This window comes from Triturus cristatus, chromosome 1_1, assembly GCF_964204655.1.
Source record: "Triturus cristatus chromosome 1_1, aTriCri1.1, whole genome shotgun sequence".
Lineage (NCBI taxonomy): Eukaryota > Metazoa > Chordata > Amphibia > Caudata > Salamandridae > Triturus > Triturus cristatus.
Genome location: NC_140579.1, coordinates 435,118,760 through 435,141,348, shown reverse-complemented (window position 1 = coordinate 435,141,348; position 22,589 = coordinate 435,118,760). Strand labels below are relative to the sequence as shown.

Sequence of the window (22,589 nt, the reverse complement as noted above, 5' to 3'; positions counted from 1 at the left end):
TCCTGAAGGCAGAGTGCTTGGTTCCATGTGAGATGGTGCTCTGGCATGAGCTGAGCCTGTCTGCAGTGGTCGGAACAACTTCCTTCTACTGTTTCCAGATATCGTCATACCATATACTCTTAAGTGCATTATGAACCTTGCGGTTAAATGCTATCTTTGGTTTGGCTTTATCAAAACATGTCGAGTAAGGTGTCATACGAATTGGAATACTAACCCCTCGCCAATTCTGGCGACGGGGTTAGCATTCCATCCTTCTAGAGGGACACGACATGTACAGTACCTGAAACCCGGGTAAAATCAGACATAGCCTCAGCTCCACAAAATGGATGCTGCCACCACAGACACAAGTCTGCTCTCCTGCTGCTGGGAGTCCTTCCAGCTTGGGAGGTGTGGACAAAGGGTTTCCTGCCAGGGGAGGTGCATGCACCACCCCAGACAGGATTTTGTGTATTGGTCAGGTAGGGCTTGAAAGAAACCAGACATGTCTGTGGCTCACAAGGAGCCTCGGTGCATATGCCAGTTCAAACCGGTCCTGGGGCACACCAGTCCCGGGCCTGGGGCGAGCTGGACAAAGGATTGGGGGTGTAACCACCCCCCTTCCTGGTCCCACCCATAGGGAGGGACCTAGCAGGTAGTCCGGCCCCTAGAATCCGCTTAAAGGTAGGAGCTGTGTCCTAAGACTTCAGACATCCTGGAATCAACTTGAAACTAAGAAGAAGACGGGAACTTCGACATTCTGCTGCACAGAAGACTGAAGGAAATCTCCCCTGTGGTCAGGGAGTGACCACCTTGCTAACGCAAGCACCATCCAGCGAATCAACGTCTGCTTTGCCGCCGCCTCCCACCCGAGCCCGAGCCCAGAGACTGACAAGACCTGGACCTCCAGACCTCTCACCGCCCGATCCACAGTCCCTGAAAAGAGGAGACCCGTGGAGGCACCGAGACACGTGGAGCCAGCCCTCTTGAAACGACCACGACAAGCTGACAAGTGCAACAACCGAGGCTCCCTCCAAGTTGTGCTTTGGGATCTGAGAAGCCCAACCCTCGAGCAGCATCTGCACCAAAGGTGAGCCCTCCAGCATCTCCACGATCTGCGTGGGGCCCTTCTGCATTTTTCCACTCGACGCGCCTAACCGGTTGCTGGCCCGCTGGCTAGTAGCCATCTTGGCGACGAACTTTACGAAATACACCGCTGGTCTGGTTGCTCCAGACTGGCCCTTGCTCCCCTCCAAAGGAGCAGTCCTTCTGACCTTGCTGGTCAGAACCATCAGCTTATTTCATCTCCTACAACAATTGCTTTTGCCAAGGCTTGTTTGCTTCGATCAAGTCGTCGACACCGCCGACAGCGAGAGCCTGCGTGGGACAGCTCGTGAACCGACTCCTGGACGTCGTCGACCTCCAGGGACCACGTGGCTGCAGAGACAAGCTACACCTTTCTTCCTGTTTGCACCCGACATTGCCTGGTACCCACCTGGTGCCACGCTGGTCACTGGCTAGTGACTGTGAACACTGTCCCCTCTGCTTACAGGTCTTCAACATCTCCGATCCACTCTTGGATCCACTGCATCTCTCCCGGACCGACCGCCTGCAGCATCTTTGTCTTCAAGCTCCACGGAACAGATAGAAGAAACCCGACGCACTTCGAGGCCTATGCACCCGCTTCCTGTGGGTGAGGTAAAGCTGGCACACCTGTGCCCAAGTGTAGTATTACATCTCTAGTGCCTGTGTTCCAAATCTTGAGTTCCTAGTCCATCCGGAAGATCCTCTTTGCAGTAACTTTGTACTTTTTACGCACCCATTGAAACCTATGGGAGCACGCGTGTGACTATTTGCTCTGCACACGCCACCCGTGGACCTCCTGGTCACTAACTGACGTTAGCTCCTTGTAGGCCCAGCGATTCTAGAGGCCCTAGGCCTTTTCCCTTTTCTGTTCGTGGTACTTATACCACTATTTTAGTATATGGTTCGAGTGGCCACCAGGGCCTATCCATATAAAGTGCAACTTCTGTGTATTCTACTGTAATCTTGTTTGACGATTTGTGCTCCTGTGCTCATAAAGAGACTAGGGGTTACTTTGAGAAATAAATACATATATATTTTGAATATATATCTGTGTGGTGTCCTTTCATTGGTATAAAAGGGGGTTGCATTTGGTAAAACAGCTGGCTTAACACGCTTCACGAGTTTAGCCTCAAAGACTGCTTAGCCTACGCTACCACTAGGGCAGCTAGTCCCAAAAGGTTGACTTACAACCACACCATAAGGGTTGCTTGGCATGGTACAAGGTGATCACTTTAACTAGTGAGCATCATATACCAGGCCAACTTCTCACAAAGACGAAGAGGACAGTTGTGAAGTGGCTCAAAGGGAGCACACATCAGATATGTCAGAACCAGGTTCAAGTCCCACTGAGACATTATGAAGGGAACAGGAGGGAAAAGATGAGTAATGCCTTTTAAGAATCTATTTACAACAGGGGAATTGAAAAGGGAAGGCTGATCTGGAAGCCGTAAAAAAGCTGAAATGGCCGAGAGATAGCCCTTGATAGTGCCCAGAGCAGAGCCCTGCTGGGCCAAAGAAAGGAGGAAAAGAAGGACCTCTGAAAGAGGGGCAGAAAGCGGATCCAGAGACTTTGCTGTGCACCATGCCACAAACGTATTCCACCTACAGGCGTATACCGTCTTAGTGGAGGGACGCCTGGCTGCCAAGATTACATCACAAACTTCGGGAGGCAGGTCAAAAGACGTCAACTGCCGCCGCTCAATCTCCACGCAAGGAGGTGGAGGCTGGACAGGTTTGGGTGGTGGACCGTCCCCTGTTGCTGCGACAGAAGATACTCCCGAAGAGGCAGTCTGATCGGGGGATCCATAGCCATGCTGAGTAGCTCGGGATACCATACTCTTCGAGCCCAGTCCGGAGCCACAAGAATGACTTGGGCCCGGTCGCGCTTGATCTTTTTCAGCACTCTGGGTAGAAGTGGTATAGGCGTATAGTAGACCACAAATCCCCTCGCGACAAAAGGCGTTGCCTAGCGAATGCCACCTTGGAAATTCCAACGCACAGCACTGATGATATTGCGTGTCCTCTTCGGTGGCGAATAGATCTAACCAAGGCTCTCCCCACTGCTGAAAGAGACCTTGCGCGATGCCAGAGTTCAGACTCTATTCGTGATCCATCATGCACCTGCAGCTGAGCTCCTCCGCCCTGGCGTTCAAAGAACCCGCCAGGTGTTGAACCACCAGGGAAATGCCCTGATGTTCCAGCCATGTCCAGAGGCGCAGAGCCTCTTGACATAGGGTCCACGACCCCACCCCGCCCTGTTTGTTGCAGTACCACATGGCGGTGGTGTTGTCTGTGAACACCTGCACTACTGTCTCCGTGACAGAGGGAAGAAATGCCTTCAGTGCAAGTCGGATCGCCCAAAGCTCCAGAAGGGTGATATAGTGCCGGGACTCCGCCGGAGACCAGAGTCCTCTGATCTCCGCCTCTACCGTGTGGCTGCCCCATCCCAGAAGGGACGTGTCCGTCACAACTAAATGTTCCGGTTGGGGAAGGGAGAGGGATCTGCCATTGACCCAATCGCGATTCGCGAGCCACCACTGCAATTGTCGTGCAGTGCCCTCCGAGATCTGGACGTGATCGGACAGGTTGCCCTGACGCTGTGCCCACTGGAACTTCAGGTCCCACTGCAGAGCCCGCATATGCCATCTGGCATGATCCACTAACAGGATGCAGGAGGCCATCAGGCCCAGTAGCATGAGGGTCATCCTGACCGAAACCCAGGATAGAGGCTGAAAGATCAGAATCATAGCCTGAATATCGCGGACTCGCTGCTCTGGAGGATAAACCCGAAACTGCGCCGAGTCCAGAACTGCTCCGATGAAGATGAGCTTCTGAGAGAGAATCAGGTGTGACTACGGCACGTTGATGGATAACCTCAGCAAATGCAGTAGGTCGGCCGTAATCTGGAGGTGGGAGACAACTGCCTGGGGCGAGGCCGCCATCAACAACCAGTCGGCGAGATAGGGGAAGACTGGAACCCCTGATCTGCGCAGACAAGTTGCGACCACCACTATCACTTTCAAGAACACTCGAGGGGCGCAGATAAGGCCAAAAGGGAGCACGGTGAACTGAAAGTGCCCGTGGCCTACCGTGAACCGCAGGTAACGCCGGTAGGCCAAAAGGGAGCACGGTGAACTGAAAGTGCCCGTGGCCTACCGTGAACCGCAGGTAACGCCGGTGGGTCGGCAGGACGGGGATATGAAAATAAGCGTCCTGCAAGTCCAACGCTACCATCCAGTCTTGCGGGTCTAGGGCAGACAAGACCTGATCAAGAGTGAGCATCTTGAATTTCGCCTTCCGGAGGAAGCAATTGACGTTCCGGAGGTCTAAGATAGGACGCAGACCCTTGTCCTTCTTGGGGACCAGGAAGTAGTGGGAATAACAACCACAACGTACTTCTGGCCCAGGAACGCGCTCGACGGCCCCCTTGGCCAAGAGGGCCGTGACTTCCTGCTGAAGAAGTGCAAGATGGTCCCCCGACATGCAGTGGTACTGAGGTGGCATGGCTGGAGAGGAAGTCTTGAAGGAGAGGGAGTAGCCCCTTCGGACAATTAGCAGCACCCACTTGTCCGATGTGATGTTGCGCCAGTGGGGGAGTTGATGGCGAATTCTGCCGCCCACTGGCGTTTGATGGGTCTGAAAGGTAGGACTAGGAGGGTTTTGCAGTGGATGCTGCGGGGGTGGAGGTGGACTGACCCGCCCGCTGGCCCCCTGAACCGCCGACGGTTCCCACATCTGCGGCCATGCTGAGGATGTTGCTGCGCAGGCCTGTGGCTTTGGAACGAACGTGTTGGGGCACCCCTTCCGTGGCTAGTAATCAAACGGGAATGGATCACTTGTACCTGTAATCCCAGGGTCAGGTGTAGTAGCCGTCAATAAAACCCTCAGTCACGTACATGAGCGAGGGCGGTATATCTTGGTTCTCCGCCACTAGAAACGTGAAAGCATCTTCATTGGGTTTTTGTTTTGAAATGCTTTTCCTCCACCTGGAGGTTCTTTGGCCACTGGTTTTAGCAGTAGTGACCAGGAATAGGGTTGGGGAAATGCAGTGAAAGTGGGGGACAGTGAGATAAAATTGCTTCACTCTGCTTCAACAATATACTTTATTCAGAAGGTCTGATAGATAGCAAGGTTAAAAACAAGTGGGTGCTATTTTAGAAATATTAGCTTTCTGTAGCGTTCGGTTGTGCTAGTGAAGGTCAAAAGTCAACATGTTTCAGCCCTTTGTCTATGCCCAGGAGGGGTTGGGGGGGGCTTTCTTCAGGACCTTCGAAAGGGTGGAGGGTCACAGCAACTGTCTGAACCCTATTGAAGGTGGTACATTGACTCACCACGCTTCTTGGTCACAGGTCAATAGTACCTGTAACTCAATTTTGCCGAGGTACGGCCTCCTGATCACTGGGGCTCTGTCACGGAAGCGGACTCATACTGAAGGCCTGCACTTTCAGGACCTTCACCCGCCGATCCCCCGAGGAGGCCCTTTCACTGCATTTCCCCAACCCTATTTCTGGTCACTACTGCTAAAACCAGGTGGAGGAAAAGCATTTCAAAACAAAAACCCAATGCTTTCACGTTTCTGGTGGCGGAGAACCAAGATATACCGCCCTCGCTCCTGTACGTGACTGAGGGTTTTAATGATGGCTACTACACCTGACCCTGGGATTACAGGTACAAGCGATCCATTCCCGTTTGATTACTAGCCTTGGACAGGAAGCCGAATGGATCAGAGCTTCCCTCTCCCCCCTTTGATTACATAGCACCCCTTCCGTGGCCACGAAAGAAGCGAAAAGCGGAGGAGGGCGAGTGGCCGACAGGCCCAAGAACTTGGCCGTAGCCCATGAGTCCTTAAAACGCTCCAACGCACTATCCGCTTTATTGCCAAAAAGGCGAATGCCATCAAAGGGCATGTCCATCAAAGTGCTCTGGACATCCCCTGAGAAGCCAGTTGTCCTCAGCCAGATGTGGTGCCGAAGCACCACTGTCGTGGAAATCGCCCTGCCCAACGAGTCGGCGGTATCAAGCCCACAACGAATAGTGAACTTTGCTGCGTCTCTCCCAGCTGCTATAGCTTGGGAGAGTACTGTCCGTGCCTCCTCCGGACAGTTGGGCAGCACCTGCGCAACCGTATCCCACACGGAGTGGGAATAATGGCCCAAGAGGCATGCGGTGTTCACCGACCGCAGCCCTAAGCTGGCAGATGAAAACAGCTTCTAGCCAAGCTGCTCCAGCTTCTTGGATTCCCTATCCGGAGGTGCGGAAGGGAACGCGCTCTGGGAAGCAGAGGCTTGGACAACCAAGCTCTCGGGAGTGGGGTGTTGGGAGAGAAGGAGGGGGTCACCCGGAGCCGGGCGATGACGTCGGGCTACGTTCCTGTCCACAGGAGCCCCTGTGTTGGGCCTGGACCAAATGCCCAACAGAACGTCAGACAGTGCTTCAATAAAAGGCAGCAAGGGCTCCGAAGAGGGTGACGCCGGCTGACGCACTTCTGTCAGGAGGTGAGTCCTGACGGCCACTGTAGGGAGTTCAAGGTGGAGGGCCTCGGTTGCCCTACGCAACATCACTGCGTAACTGGCTCCCTCCTCCGTAGCCATGGTAGGAGGAGACAGCATGCCAAGGTCAGGTGAGGTGTCAAGACCACTGGCATCCCCCAAATCCTCTGCCCAGTCCGGATCATAATCACACTGTTGTGTGAGAGGGTCCTCAGACCCCTCCCAGTCCTCCCCTTCCTCCGAAGTCTGTGAAACAGGCTGAAAATAAAGAGGACGGACATAGGGCTAAAAAGGCCCCATCGGCGTCGGAATCAGCGTTTGACCGACGCCGATCCGGCACCATGTCTGGTTCAGGGCTGAAACTGGGGTCAATGTCGGCACCGGACGATGTCGGACGTGGTGCTGGAGGAGGGGTTGACAGCGGTGGAGGTGTTATGAGGTCAACCGGTGTCACCCGGGATCCGAGCCTGGTTCCAGGGGGGTCCTGCGGTGCTGGGGCCGGAGCCGCCAGCGATGGAAGGACAGGACCCCCAGTCGGGCCCGCAGGCACACCGGTGGGGCCAGACGGCCCAAAGAGTCGGGCCATGGCAGCAAGAAAGTCTTGCACCTGAGCAGGCGTCGCCGACGGTCCCGGAAAGGGTGGATAGACCGGCGGCGACGTCGCAGGCACCGCCAGAGATGCAGGGATGGTATCACCCGCACCCTCAACCGCGACGGGTGAGGGGAAGTCGAGGAGCGAGGATGCTTCTTCTACTTCTTTTTGGAATGCTTTGACTTACCTGACCCCGAGTGCGAAGACTTAGATCCAGAGGAACGATGGTGACAGCTCCGCGACCGGTCCCTCGACCTCCCACGGGACCATCAGCGGCGCAGAGCCGACTGCCGGACTTCCAGCAACTTTCAGGACCGCTCCCGCAAAGTCTTCGGCGCCATGGCCTGGCAGTCAGGGCACGACTTGGAGTCGTGGTTGCGCCCCAGGCAGTAGAGACACTTGCGGTGTGGGTCCGTCACCGACATCATGCGGTGACAGTCTCCACAGTTCTTAAACCCGGGCATCCCTATGACACCAGGAGTCGATCGACTCGAATAAAGTGAGACAATAGGCCTCGAAAAACTCAGTCAAAAAGTGACTGGGGGTACTTGCTCTTCCCGGATCTGCGCTTGCTGGCAGAGAAAAAGAAAGAACTGACGTCAGCGCGTGAGGGCGGCGTCTAAGTAACTGCCACAACGTCATCTTGGCGACCACGACGCCAATGATGGAAGCGGAGTCGCACAACGCCACCTACCGACACGCAGGGGTACTGCTGGCGAGAACTTTCCGGATCCAGTCTGATGCCTGGTGGTAATTCTAAGGTAAGGAATCTATCACTACGTGTTTCTTTCAGATATATGACCTACTTAAGGGCCAAACTCTGTATCTGACGTACACTGACTTAACAACAGCATTAGATATTGATAATCAGTCATGTCTATGGAAAAAAAAGAATAGATGGGTTATCTTTCTGGAACTATTGAAATTGATAAACTACATGAGGGTTTCATTGATATAGATCGAATTGGTAAGCGAGGGTCCACTGGCAAAAATTGAAGCGCCTACAGGTTAATAAAGAATGCTCATTGGCACCTCTCATTCTCCATATAGATTTCGGATGCCCAGAAATACTTGGCAAGGGACGGGTCATTTTCACCAAAACTAGGACAGGAATATTTGCCCTACATATTCTATGCAGATGATACAAAAAATGAAATCAATGGTCTTTGTAAAATGAACTTAAGGGACAAAACTGAAGTGGGGGTTGAATGACCAACACTTGGAAACAGTGTCTGAATACAAGTATGTGGGGATGATTTTTAGTATTACCCTTTATTTCAAAATACATTGCGAGTGCCAGAAACAAAGATGTACAGCAGTGGCTGGAGTTCTTGCATGACTAGATCTGGAACTGGTCCACAAATAAGCAGAGGTACTAAGGGAGGCCTACAACATGAAAATAGATGGTCTACTGCTGTACGGGAGGAATATAGCAGATGGAAAGGTGATGAAATGTGCTCAGCTAACTGAAATGAATATATGGAATAAGTGGCTCGGTCTCCCAGAAGAGACAGAGAACTGAGCATTAACGTTGGACCTTGGTTTAATGAATATAAAACGTAGAGACTATCAAAAAACATTTATTTATTGGGATGATATTTTAACAGGCACAGAAGATACATTAAAATATATAATTAAAAAGTATCTCCTGTCAGAAAAGGATGTATCAAGGGCTACAAACTTAGGGAAAATAATGGCGAAGGTTGACCCACTTGGCTCTAGTAATCCGGAAGAGAGTTCACAGTTAACCAGGAAAAGGGTATTGAAAAATCTTGTAAAAAAGCTATCAAAACAGATCTAAAGGCTTGTGAAAATAAAAAGAACATTAACAATATGTGCAATTTTGAATTCTCTGGAAACATTTACTCAAACCTAAAAGACATAAAGGATAGAAATTCTAGATAGTAGATATTGAAGCTGTGATTAGGCCAAGTGCTGTCATTTATTTTCCGAAAATTATTTGAGAATAAGAGTGGGCAGAACTTGGGTGATAAGAAATTATGTCCTTTCTGTAAATCAGGCCTAGTCACATTAGCTCACCTCATTACCTTTTGTATGTATTTATTTTAATGGTAAAGAAGAAGACTTCTAATTCCTGATTTAAGACAAATAAGTACCAAACAACTTGATGAATAGTTTAATTGTAGAAATAATTGTGTTACTATAAGATTAGGCTATTGAGTTGAGAAATCTTCTGATGTGATCAAGATTAAAACAGATCTGCTTCTTATATAACAATGTGAATTAAAGTAAAGAAAAGAAAAATATGTTGAGTAGGCAGAACAAAAAGAACAGAAGAAAAGGTTTAGTTCTCCTGGTAAGGTGTACAGTTACAGTCTACTTCTAATAGCTAAATACCAAAGAAGCATTATGGGCTTGTGACATAACTCTGATGCTAGCTGAGAAATATACTAAAACTTAAACTTGACTACTTGTAATATATTTTATACTATGCAATAAATTTGTATGTAGAATTCATTGCACATCTCAGTCTTATAGTATTTTTTGTCATGAGCAACCCCTACTCAAATGCGGAGTGTATGCACAGTCAGATAATGGGGTAATATAATAACAGCACTTTATATAACATGCTTCTCTTACTTTGTCCAATCTATCTGCCAGAAATGATGCTGGTAGTTAGGATCAAATATGATTATATGACATAGTTAGCGGCCTTTCGTTTTGTAGGATGACATTTTTTTAAAACAATGTTTTAGGTCTTTAGCAACATATTTATCTTTTCTGATATAAACAAGATATTTTTACGTGTTTTTCTAAATGAAAACAAAGACATTTTTTAATGATATTTATACAATTAGTTTGTACATACTGGTTGTATTTTTACGATGACTTGTCATCGTAATGTTTGTTTTAACCTAAATTGGTATACTATCAAACACAATTAAACTTGAGCAGGAACATCACGGCGTGGGCCCAGGTTAATAGAAAGTACTAATTTGTTATATGTACAGAACTTGATCTTCAAGCATCATTAATTGTGGGTACATGAGAAGGCTAGAACGTAGAGGCTTCCTTGGGTGAAGTACTTCGGACAGACAGATTTGAATTTTATGGTGACAAGGAACTGGGATTGCGTAATGTGGTCAACATTGACAGTCATGCACCTTTAGTAGAGTGCAAGAGAACTGGGTAATGGCAACCGAAGGCAGAACACCAATCCCTTCAGTTAGGAGTGTCCAGCAGAGAAGGGCCAGTGAACCTTATAGTAATATAGTTTATCTTACTTCAATAACCTCTCAATCCAGTTTTACAATCCAAAGCTTCAGTGACCGATCTAAAAATCAGCATGGATTGTCTTTCGTATTTAAAATGTACTGTTATTTTCACTCCAACTTACACCATGCATTATGTGATCATATTATCGCAAGATGCTCGTATTTCCTCAGATATTCTGTATTGCACGTCATCATGCTTGGCAGCATGTCAACAACTAAGCACATTTGTCCACTCATACAGCTTGCATACGTGTGTCTGTGCGGAGCCTCACCTTGTAGAACATGTCTCCTTCTTCCATCAGTTTGCTCAGCAGGATGATCATGATGTCGGGTTTGGAGGTGGCCATCGCCCAGGTGGCTGGACCTGCAGTGTACAGGATGCATGATGGGTAAAAACTCATACAATGCCAGGGTGGTAAGGAAGCAAGGTGAAAAAAAATAAACACAACAGAAGAAGAGGTTGTGGAAGGTTAGGAAAGAAAGAATTTCTGCTGACGAGAACAACTTGACATGGGCCTTAGAAGCATATTAGCTTTGAATAGTGTGACTTCGATTGCCTTGCAGGTTTTTAGCCAAACAGTATTTCAGCTTTTGAAAATATAACACCATGAAAGCCTATATTGTTTGAAACTTTGTGCCATGTGTGTTTTCCTATACCCTTTATTTTTAGGGTGACAGTGTACTATTACTCGTTTAGGAAAGTGCAGTAAAGCACTGCTTTAAGTAGTGCAGCAATAATGCACATTACTCGGAAAATAATAGTTTGAAATTATTTTTAAAAGTGGGAAGATTTATTGTAGTTTCTGCTGCAGAAAACCCCAAAATCAGAGAAAGCTGAGGGTCACTAGTTTACAAGTGGTATAGTTATTAATATTACTATCTATTGTCAGACTGATGAAAGCATTTTGTGGTCAATCAAGTCGCCTAACTAGGCTTTACCTGCACAATCAAAATGTCAAGCGCATCCATCCAATGTTTGAACTTTAGCTTATAATAAAATTGTTTTGCGTTCATCTCTCCAACTAATTGATGCTTGTCTACTTAACTGTTTGTACAGAACAATAACATTCTGTAGATAAAACTGTTATTACATTTAGACCATTGTAATTGTGCAGGCAAATAAGCAACAGAGAAGGAATATGTTACTTACCCTGTAATCATCTATTTGTAGCATGTAGTGCAGTAGATTTATTTGCTCAGCCTTATCCTGCCATCTAGTGTTGGGCCCAGACGATTACAAGTTGTTATTCTTCGAGGAAGTCTTTTGAGTCACGAGGTATAGTGACCCCCTCCTGCAGTGTGTATTGTGCATGTTCGGGTGAGTATTAAAAAGATAGGAGCAATTAAGTGACAGAATAAAGAGAACATGCATATCAAGTCCTTAGTTAGTTAAATATGTTTTAAATAGTTTGAAGTAATACAACCAAAAGCTTCCGGGAAGGGGGGTGGGTGCATATGAATCTACGGCACTACACGCTACAAATAGATGCTTACAGGGTATCATATTCCATGTGCAGCATGTGTTGGCCGTAGATACAAATGCTTAGCATTGAATGTAATGCTGTGCTCCCCTTGCTGCAGCTAGCGACTGGTTGAATTACTTGTTTGAAATAATATTTTAAGTACAGCTTGACCCATTCTTGCTTCCTGATTAGTGAGTACATCAACACAATAGTGCCTAACAAATGTTTATGAGTTATTTCAAATAGCTACTTTACTCATATCTCCTACAGGAATATTTACAAACAAATCCATAGTGGCTCCTTGTTTACGTGTGGAATGAGCCCATTGAACAAGTTACTTACCTCCGGCAACAATAGATCTGTAAGAAAAATAAGTTAGTTACAGATCACTTACCTTAGAATTACCCCCAGGTGTCAGACTGGATCCAGAAAGTTTTTCATCAGCAGTACCCCTGCGTGTCGGAAGGTGGCGTTGGTCGACTCCGTGTTCGTTGTCGTAGTCGTCGGGCTACATAGATGATGCCCTCGCTCGCTGACGTCAGTTCTGTACACGACTTTCCACGCCAGAAGCGCAGAGCCATGCAAGACACTGACCAGTGGTGCACAAAACTAGGGCTCTGAAAGGCAGTCCTTAACCCTAGAAGTCAATTTGCAGAACGGGGAGGATGTGTGGGGCGGTAAGGAATCTATAACTAACCTATGTTTCTTACAGATATATCGTTACCGAAGGTAAGTAACTTGTTCATCTGAAAGAAACAGTTAGTTATAGATTCCTCACCTTAGAATAGATACCCCAGCAATACCAACCCCGGAGGTGGGTCTGCGAACCAAGTTCACACAAGAAAGTCCTGGAGAACAGAACGGCCAAAGAGGCCGTCTCTCAGAACTTGGCTGTCTAGGCAGTAGTGTTTGGTGAACGTCTGCAGCGATGCTCACGTAACTGCCTGACAGATGTCATGTAGGGGGACTCCTCATCCCAAAGCAGTAGTAGCTGCCGTCCCAATGGTGGAATGGGCGCGCAGCCCCACTGGAAGCTCCTTCTTTGCCAAAGAGTAGCAGGCTTTGATGCATAGAACGACCCACTTGGAGATGGTCCGTTTGTGCACGGCCCGACCTTTCTTAGCGCCCACGTAACCAACAAAGAGCTGGTCGTCCACCGAGAATTGTTTGGTGCAATCCAAGCAGAAAGCGCAAGTTTTGGATCCAGACGGTGGAGCTTCTCTTCCTCTTTTGAAGGATATGGAGGCAGAAAGAAGGTGGGCAAATTGATGGTTTGGCCAATGTTGAAAGAAGTAACCACCTTAGGAACAAAGGAAGGGCTAGTACTCAGGACGACCTTGTCAGCCAGAAAGGGAGGCTTGGAAGAAAGAGCTTGCAGCTCACTCACCCTGCGTGCAGAGGTGATGGCCACCAGAAAGGCAGTTTTCAAAGTGAGAACCAAGTTCAAGTCCCACTGAGGCATTACGAAGGGAACAGGTAGAAAAAGATGAGTAATGCCCTTAAGAAATCTATTTACAACAGGGGACTTGAAAAGAGAAGGCTGATCAGGAAGCCTAAGGAAGGCTGAAATGGCCGAGAGGTAGCCCTTTAGAGTGCCCAGAGCAGAGGCCTGCTGGCCCAAAGAAAGGAGGAACAAGAGCACCTCAGAAAGAGGGGCGGAAAGTGGAACCACAGCCTTTGCAAATTTGTTCCATCTGCAGGCGTGGAGGGACGCCTGGCTGCCAAGATAACATCGCAGACTTCGGGAGGCAGGTCAAACGACGTCAACTGCCGCCGCTTAATCTCCACGCAAGGAGGTGGAGGCTGGACAGGTTCGGGTGGAGGACCGTCCCCTGCTGCTGCGACAGAAGATCCTCCAGAAGAGGCAGTTGTGTCGGAGGATCAAAGGCCATGTTGAGTAGCTCGGGATACCAGACTCTTCGTGCCCAAACCAGAGCAACAAGAATGACTTGGGCCCGGTCGCGCCGGATCTTCTTCAGCACTCTGAGCAGAAGTGGTATAGGCGGAAAGGCATATAGAAGACCGCAACTTCACTCGCAACGAAAAGCGTCGCCTAGCGAGTGCTGCCTTCGAAATTCCAACGTGCAGAACTGCTGACATTGCGCGTTCTCTTCCGTGGCGAATAGATCTAACCACGGCTCTCCCCACTGCTGAAAGAGACCGTGCACCCCCTCAGAGTGAAGACGCCATTCGTGATCCATAATGCACCTGCGGCTGAGTTCGTCCACCCTGGCGTTCAGAGAACCTGCCAGGTGTTGAACCACCAGGGATATGCCCTGATGTTCCAGCTATGTCCAGAGGCGGAGAGCCTCCTGACATAGGGTCCACAACCCCACCCGCCTTGTTTGTTGCAGTACCACATGGCGATGGTGTTGTCTGTGAACACCTGAACTACTCTTCCCCAGACAGACGTAAGGAATGCCTTGAGTGCAAGATGAATCGCCCAAAGCTCCAGAAGGTTGATGTGGAGCCCGGACTCCACCAGAGACCTCAGATCTCTGCCCCACCCATGTGGCCACCCCATCCCAGAAGTGATGCATCGGTCACCGATGTGAACTCTGGTACAAGAAGGGAGACGGATCTGCCGTCGACCCAATCCGGGTTCATAAGCCACCACTGCAATTGGTGTGCAGTGCCTGTAGGAGAGTAGGGTCTGCTTTCTATGTTCACCCCCACTTTTTGGTTTTGCTTTACTGGTTTTTGACTTAGATGTGGCTGTGGGCCTGCTAGCCAGACCCACAGCCCTGCTGTTCTCTCTCTAAATTGATACTATGTACTTTAGGTGCATAACCCATTTGGATAGGATCACCTTATTGGCCCCTGTACAGTGTACCTTAGGTACCCAGGGCATAGGTGTACCCTAGGCCTACCAGGGGCTGCAGCATGCATTATGCCACCCCTGGCCTGGCCTTCCATTATGACACAACTGGCTGATCACTCAGCTGGGGCAAGGTCGTGTAATCACTCCTTGCTTAGGTGTAGTATTCCTATACCTAACTTACATATAGACACATGTGTACCTATCAGCCACTCCTATGGCAGGCCTTAACAATCCTGGAGGCAGAGTACTTGGTAACATGTGAGATGGTGCTCTAGCATGAGCTGAGCCTGTCTGCAGCTTTCGGAACCATTTCCTTATAGCTGTTCTATGATATAGCCTACCATATACTCTTAAAGTGCCTTATAATCTTAAACGGTTATGGTAACTATGGTTTGGCTTTATCAAAACATGTCGTGTAAGGTGTCTAACACTTTGGAATACTACCCCCATCCCATTTCTGGGGATGAGGAAATTATCCCTCCCTTCTAGAGGGAGAAGACCTGTTGTAACCTACTTACCCCGTTAAAGTTAACCAGAGCCCCAGCATCACAAAATGGATGCTGCTGCCACAGACACGAGTCTGACCTCCTGCTGCTGGGAGTGATCCCGGCAAGGGAGGCTTGGACAATAGGTTTCCTGCCTTGGGAGGTGCAAGCACCACCCCAGACAGGCCTTAGTGTATTGGGGCAGGGAGGGATGAAAAGAATGAGACATGCCTGGGGCACACAAGGTGTCCCGTGCATAGTCCAGTTCAAACCGGTGCTGGGGCACTCCAGCCCCAGTCCTGGCGTGCAACTGGACAAAGGGAAGGGGGTGTAACCACCCCCCTCCCAGGTCCCACCCATAAGGCGTGACCTAGCAGGCAACCCAGCCCCCCAGATTAGTATAAGAGTGGTAGCTGGGCCCCAGGAGATTAGATTATCCTGAACCTGCAACTTGAACAGAAACTCTGGACCTTCGACATTCGACGAAAGAAGAAGACTGAAGAATCTCCCTTGTGGCCAAGGAGTGGCTACCCTGTGCAAACAGGCACCATCAAGAGACTACCCTTTGCTTTGCTGAAGTTCTACGAGGGACCAACTGCAGAGCCCGACCAGAGCCTGGACTTCCAGACTTCTCCGACCCTGATCCACATCCACAGCCGAGCTGAGATCCGTGGAGGCGACGAGAGACGTGGGACCGGCTACCTGGGAAAAGTGGCTAGTATCTTCCAGCGCAGCTTCTGAGGCACCCTCGAAGTTGTGCACCGGGGATTGAGAAGCCCCAACCCCAAGCACCATCTGCACCGAAGATCAGCCCCCCACACTCCACGAGTCCTGCGTGGGGCCCTTCTGCATTTTCCTGCTTGCCGCGCCTGTCCGGTTGCTTGCCCGTTGGCTAGTGGCCTTTGTGACGACGCACCCTGAAATCTTCACTGCTGGTTTGGCTCCTCCAGACTGGCTCTCGCTTCCTTGCAAAAGAGAAGCACCCCAGACCTTCCTGGTCTGCACCAGAAGCAAGTCCTCCGTTCTTCGTGGGTTCCGCTTGCCAAGGCTTGGTGAGTCCTAGTTCGACTTCGACGCCGCCGACAGCAAGAGCCTTCGTGGGACAGCTCGCCTCCTGGTCCTGGTCGTCCTCGACGTCTCCTGGTCCCCGTGGCTGCAGCGACAAGCTTCACCTTCACCTGCAATCTTCACGACATCGCCTGGTTCCTTCCTGGTTCCACGTGGTCACTGGCTAGTGACCTTGACTCTGTCCCTTCTGCTTGCAGGTATCCTCTCTTCTTGATCCCAGCCTTGGGATCCACCGGACACTCTTCACTGACTGCCTGTCAGCAACTTTCCTTCAGGCATCCATAGAAGTCCACGACGAAACCCGACGCAAGTTCACACCTATGCACCCGCAGCCCGTGGGCTAGGTAACTTGGGTACTTCGGTGCTCACAAGGGTAGTGACTATCCTAGGGTCTAGTTTCCGAGTCTCGACTCTCTAGCTGCTTCAGAAGTGTCCTTAAACTGTTAATTTCTAACTGCTAGTAATTCTATCGACTTTTACGCATTACGCGCGAGTGTTTCCACTCTGCACCTGAATCCCGTGGGCCTCCCACTTCCTAACTGTTGCTAGTGTAGTGTAGCCCCAGCGATTCCCTAGGCCTAGGCCTATCCTATTTCCGTGACAGTGGTCCTTATACCACTTCTTTAGTATATGGTTTGCGTGGCCCCTAGGGCCTAACTGTATTACTTACCTGTGTGACTTAATGTATGCATAAATAAGACTGTGTTGTACTTACCTCTAATCTCATAAAGAGTGCTGAGGGTTTGACTAGAATACATACACTTTATTTTATATAAATATCTGTTGTGGTGTCCTTTCATTTGGTATTCAAGGGATTATATATGGTATCACAGCTGGCTTCACATGCCATTCAGAGTTTAGCCTAAGACTGCTCTTGTCCATGCTACCACTAGGATAGCTGGTCTATAAGGTTGACTTTACAACCAATCACCATAAGGGTTGTTTGGACTGATATAAGGTGTACACTAGAACTAGTGACATCATACATCAGGCCAACTTCTCACATTGGTGAGCAGCGGTTGGGATCTGAGCTTGCTGTTGTAATACCATTGTAATCTTGAGATACTAAATTGAAAGATCACACAGATATTGTTTAGGTACATATAACATAGATTATAATACTTAAGTCCTACTGGACTTAGTGGTTGTAGGTTGAAGGGAGTAACACACCCTGACTACAACTACCAGAGAGGTTTAGTAGAAACAACTAGTGTAGGTAGGTGCACACACCACACCCTCACTAGATCATGTCTCTGGGAGGAGATCAAGTAGATGCTCTCTCAGGAGGGGCAGGTCTGAAGAAGACCCCCTCTAGATATGATACCCTAACTTTTCAGGAGATGAGACAATTGTGTACCTCCAGAAAGTAAAAACAGGGTGCAAACCCTACCCTCCTTCAGCTAGTACAACTCCTAGAGTAGTATGATACTTTTAGGGCCTCCCAGGCCAGTACCCTAGGTACAAAGGAGGGTCTACCCACCACAGATGACTCAGATGGGACTTCAGATAAGGAGGTAGATAGCCAGAGCCAAGTAGGAAGACTTAGCCAGGCTAACCTAAGCTTACATGGGAGTTTGCATGGGGTACCCCCATACAGACCCCCAAGTGGGCTTACACAGAGAAGCAGGAGAGACAGATCCCCTTCAAGGGAATCCATCCACTCCCATGTCTCTAGCATCTCTAATGCTTCCTCTCACAGGGGAATGACTTCCCCTGAGAGAAAGGAGCATGAAGCCAGAATGAGGGAAGCTAATCTGAGGATTCAGAGGGAAGAACTTGCCCTTGCCAAGGATAAGCTTGCTCTGGCTAGAGAGCAAAAGTTAAGTGGGTCAGAACCCACTGGTGGCAGCAATATCCCTAAGGATAGAGAGAGGCACTATGATAATAGAAACCTGAGCAAGATATCCCTCCCTACAAGTGTGGGGATGACATCCACAAATGGATAACTGCTTTGGAGAGAGCTTGCAAAGTACAGCAGGTACCCCAAAGTCAGTGGGCAGCTATCTTGTGGCTCTCCTTCTCTGAGAAAGGTAGAGACAAGCTCCTCACAGTTAGTGATAAGGATGCAGACAATTACACTGTCCTGAAGAGTGCTCTAATTGATGGGTTTGGCCTAACCACTGAACAATACAGGTTGTTGTTCAGGGATACCCAGAAGACACAGACTCAGGACTGGACTGACTTTGTAGATTGTGCCACTAAGGCTCTGGAAGGCTGGCTAGTGGGATGTAAGGTTAAGGACTATACAGGATTGTATAATTTGATCATGAGAGAACAAATCCTTAACAACTGTCAAAACCAGCTACTGCATCAACACCTGATTGATTCTGATCTGACTTCTCCCCAAGAATTGGGAAAGAAGGCAGATAGATGGGTCAGGACTAGAGTTAAGCAGAAAAACCAGAACCAGGGCGGTGATCAGAAAAAGGCAGACCAGAAGGGTAATGATCAGAAACAAAAAGACCAGAAGTCTTCACCAGGCCCCCAAAAGGCTCAGGGGAGGGTGGTCCCAAAAAGGATAAAAAGAAAGATGGCCAAAAGAAACCATGGTGCAACTATTGTAAGTCCAACTCACATTGGTTTAGTGAGTGCACCAAAAAGGATAAGCCCCCAGCCACCATTGCCCCTAAGGCAACTGTACCCCCTAGTCCAGCTGTAAGTGGTGGTTCCCAGCAAAAGGGTGTAGTAGGGTTAACCCTGGGAACTGAGGAGGATTCTGGCCTAGTCAGAATACCTACTCAGGCTGTTCTGATCTGTGATGGGGACTTAGCTTTGTCCTCTACTGTAGGCCCCAGTAACCTGGGCAAGTACAGACAGACTCCTTTTATCAACCAAAGAATGGCTCAGGCCTACAGGGACACTGGGGCTAGTGTCACAATGGTGACACCTGCCTTTGTGGACCCTGGACAGATCATACTAGGTGAGAATTACCTAGTGACCAACGCTAGCAATGCCACTACCTTCCATAGTGTGGCTATTGTTAACTTCTCCTGGGGAGGGGTAACTGGCCTCAAGAAAGTTGTTGTTAGTTCAGACCTTCCTGTAGAGTGTTTACTGGGCAATGATATTGAAACTTCAGTTTGGTCTGAAGTGGAGTATAGGACCCATGCAGAAATGCTGGGGATAGATGCACATGTCCTTGCTGTGACCAGGTCACAGGCCAAAAAGTGCACCACTGAACAAGTGCTGGATCCTGGAACTATGGACCAGTCACAACCCAAGAGAAAGAGCAGTAGGGTTAAGGCTGTGCCTTCCCCCCTGCCTCAGGTGGTGGATCAGCCCTCCCAGGAGGATGATTCTGAGAGCCCTGAAGGAACTGTCCTAGAAGAACTTGAACCTGATCAGGTTGAGTTTCTTGGGACAGGGGGACCTTCAAGGGCAGATCTGAGGCAGGCTCAATTAGACTGCCCCTCTCTTGAACCCCTCAGACAGCAGGCTGCTGCTGAGGCTGCAGGGAATGCTCAAGGTACCCATAGAGTGTATTGGGATGAAGGGCTACTGTATTCAGAGGCTAGAGACCCCAAGCCTGGTGCATCCAGGAGGTTGGTCATACCACTGAAGTTCAGAGGCTTCCTTCTTACCTTGGCCCATGATATTCCCCTTGCAGGACACTTAGGCCAGAACAAGACTTGGGACAGGCTTGTCCCTCACTTTCACTGGCCCCATATGTCAGAATATACCAAGGAGTTTTGTCGCTCCTGTGTCACCTGCCAAGCCAGTGGCAAATCAGGTGGCACCACAAAGGCCCCCCTCATACCACTACCTGTGGTGGGGATTCCCTTTGAAAGAGTGGGCATAGATATTGTAGGACCAATGGACCCACAACCAGCATCTGGGCACAGATTCATACTGGTGATAGTGGACCATGCCACCAGGTATCCAGAAGCTATTCCTCTGAGGACCACAACAGCTCCTGTTGTGGCAAGGGCCCTGCTTGGAGTATTCTCCAGAGTGGGCTTTCCAAAGGAGGTCATTTCTGACAGAGGTGCCAACTTCATGTCAGGATATTTGACTGCAATGTGGAAAGAGTGTGGTGTGAACTACAAGTTCACCACACCCTATCACCCACAGTGCAATGGGCTTGTTGAGAGATTCAACAAGACCCTAAAGGGAATGATAAAAGGTTTACCAGACAAGCTTAGGCGAAGATGGGACATCCTTTTACCCTGCCTTCTGTTTGCTTACAGAGAGGTCCCACAAAAGGGGGTTGGCTACAGCCCTTTTGAGCTTTTGTTTGGGCATCCTGTAAGAGGACCCCTATGTTTAGTAAGGGAAGGATGGGAGAGACCTCTCAGACAACCCAAACTTGATATAGTGGATTATGTACTTGGTCTCCGCTCCAGGATGGCAGAGTATATGAAGAAGGCTTCTAAAAACCTTGAGGCAAGCCAAGAACTCCAAAAAGCGTGGCATGACCAAAAGGCTGTGCTGACTGTTTACCAGCCAGGGCAGAAAGTGTGGGTGTTGGAGCCAGTGGCCCCAGCAGCACTCCAAGACAAATGGTCTGGACCCCACACTATTGTTGAGAAAAAGGGAGAAGTCACCTACTTGGTGGACCTTGGGACTCCCAGAAGCCCCCACAGGGTGCTTCATGTCAACAGATTGAAGGCATATGTTGACAGGGCAGACATGGGCTTACTCATGGCTACAGATGAGGGGCAGGAGGAAGAGAGTGACCCTCTCCCAGACCTGTTGACTCAGAACCCTGATGATGGCTCAGTTGATGGTGTGGTCTTTTCTGACAGCCTCACTGTCCATCAGCAACAGGACTGCAGACAGGTTCTGCAATCCTACAGACATATGTTCTCTCTGACCCCAAGTCAGACAAACTGGTGCACCCATGAGGTGGACACTGGTGACAGTCTGCCTGTGAAGAGTAAAATCTACAGGCAACCTGACCATGTCAGGGACTGCATAATAGTTGAGGTACAAACGATGTTGGAGCTGGGAGTCATTGAACCTTCAGAGAGCCCTTGGACTAGTCCTGTAGTTCTTGTGCCAAAACCTCACACCCAAGATGGTAAGAGAGAGATGAGGTTTCGCGTGGATTACAGAGGTCTCAATGCTGTCACTAGGACAGATGCCCACCCAATACCTAGGGCAGATGAGCTCATTGACAGACTGGCAGCTGCTAAGTTTTTTAGCACATTTGACCTAACAGCAGGCTACTGGCAAATCAGACTAGCTGAGAATGCAAAGGCCAAAACTGCTTTCTCGACCCCAGGAGGACATTATCAATTTGTGGTAATGCCCTTTGGTTTGAAGAATGCACCTGCCACTTTCCAAAGGTTGGTGAATCAAGTCCTTACTGGGTTGGATGATTATTGTGCAGCTTATCTTGATGATATTGCTGTCTTTAGCTCCACCTGGGAGGATCACCTGGTCCACCTGAGGAATGTTTTAGAGGCCCTGCAAAAGGCAGGCCTCACTATCAAGGCCACTAAGTGCCAGATAGGGCAGAGCAAGGTTGTATACCTGGGCTACCTAGTTGGTAGGGGTCAGGTTCAACCACTGGAGAGCAAGATCCAGACCATAAAGGACTGGACTCCTCCAACTACCCAGACTCAGGTCAGAGCTTTCTTGGGCCTGACTGGGTACTACAGAAAGTTTGTTAAGAAATATGGGTCCATTGTGACACCACTTAATGACTTGACCTCCAAGAAAATGCCAAAGAAAGTTCAGTGGACAGTCAGCTGTCAAAAAGCATTTGATGACCTGAAGCAGGCCATGTGCAGTGCACCTATTCTGAAAAGTCCAGACTACTCCAAAGAGTTCATTGTCCAGACAGATGCTTCTGAGTTAGGTGTGGGAGCTGTTCTTTCACAACTGAATGTAGATGGTCAAGACCAGCCCATTGCTTTTATTAGTAGAAGGCTGACCCCTAGAGAGAAACGTTGGTCAGCTATTGAGAGGGAGGCTGTGAGAAGTTGGCCTGATGTATGATGTCATTAGTTCTAGTGTACACCTTATATCAGTCCAAACAACCCTTATGGTGATTGGTTGTAAAGTCAACCTTATAGACCAGCTATCCTAGTGGTAGAATGGACAAGAGCAGTCTTAGGCTAAACTCTGAATGGCATGTGAAGCCAGCTGTGATACCATATATAATCCCTTGAATACCAAATGAAAGGACACCACAACAGATATATATATAAAATAAAGTGTATTTATTCTAGTCAAACCCTCAGCACTCTTTATGAGATTAGAGGTAAGTACAACACAGTCTTATTTATGCATACATTAAGTCACACAGGTAAGTAATACAGTTAGGCCCTAGGGGCCACGCAAACCATATACTAAGTAAGTGGTATAAGGACCACTGTCACGGAAATGGGATAGGCCTAGGCCTAGGGATTCGCTGGGGCTACACTAC

At 49.0% G+C, this 22,589-nt stretch overlaps 1 protein-coding gene across 4 annotated transcripts in view; it reads right to left on the bottom strand.

Moving 5' to 3' along the window:
• TANC2 (tetratricopeptide repeat, ankyrin repeat and coiled-coil containing 2) overlaps positions 1-22,589 on the bottom strand; it is a 2,520,149-nt gene that overhangs the window by 145,410 nt on the left and 2,352,150 nt on the right. For all 4 annotated transcript variants that reach the window (XM_085640812.1, XM_085640825.1, XM_085640816.1 and 1 more), the window contains one exon: positions 10,652-10,743. In XM_085640812.1, coding sequence (XP_085496938.1) covers positions 10,652-10,743 — 92 coding nt within the window. The remainder of the gene's footprint in view (positions 1-10,651; positions 10,744-22,589) is intronic.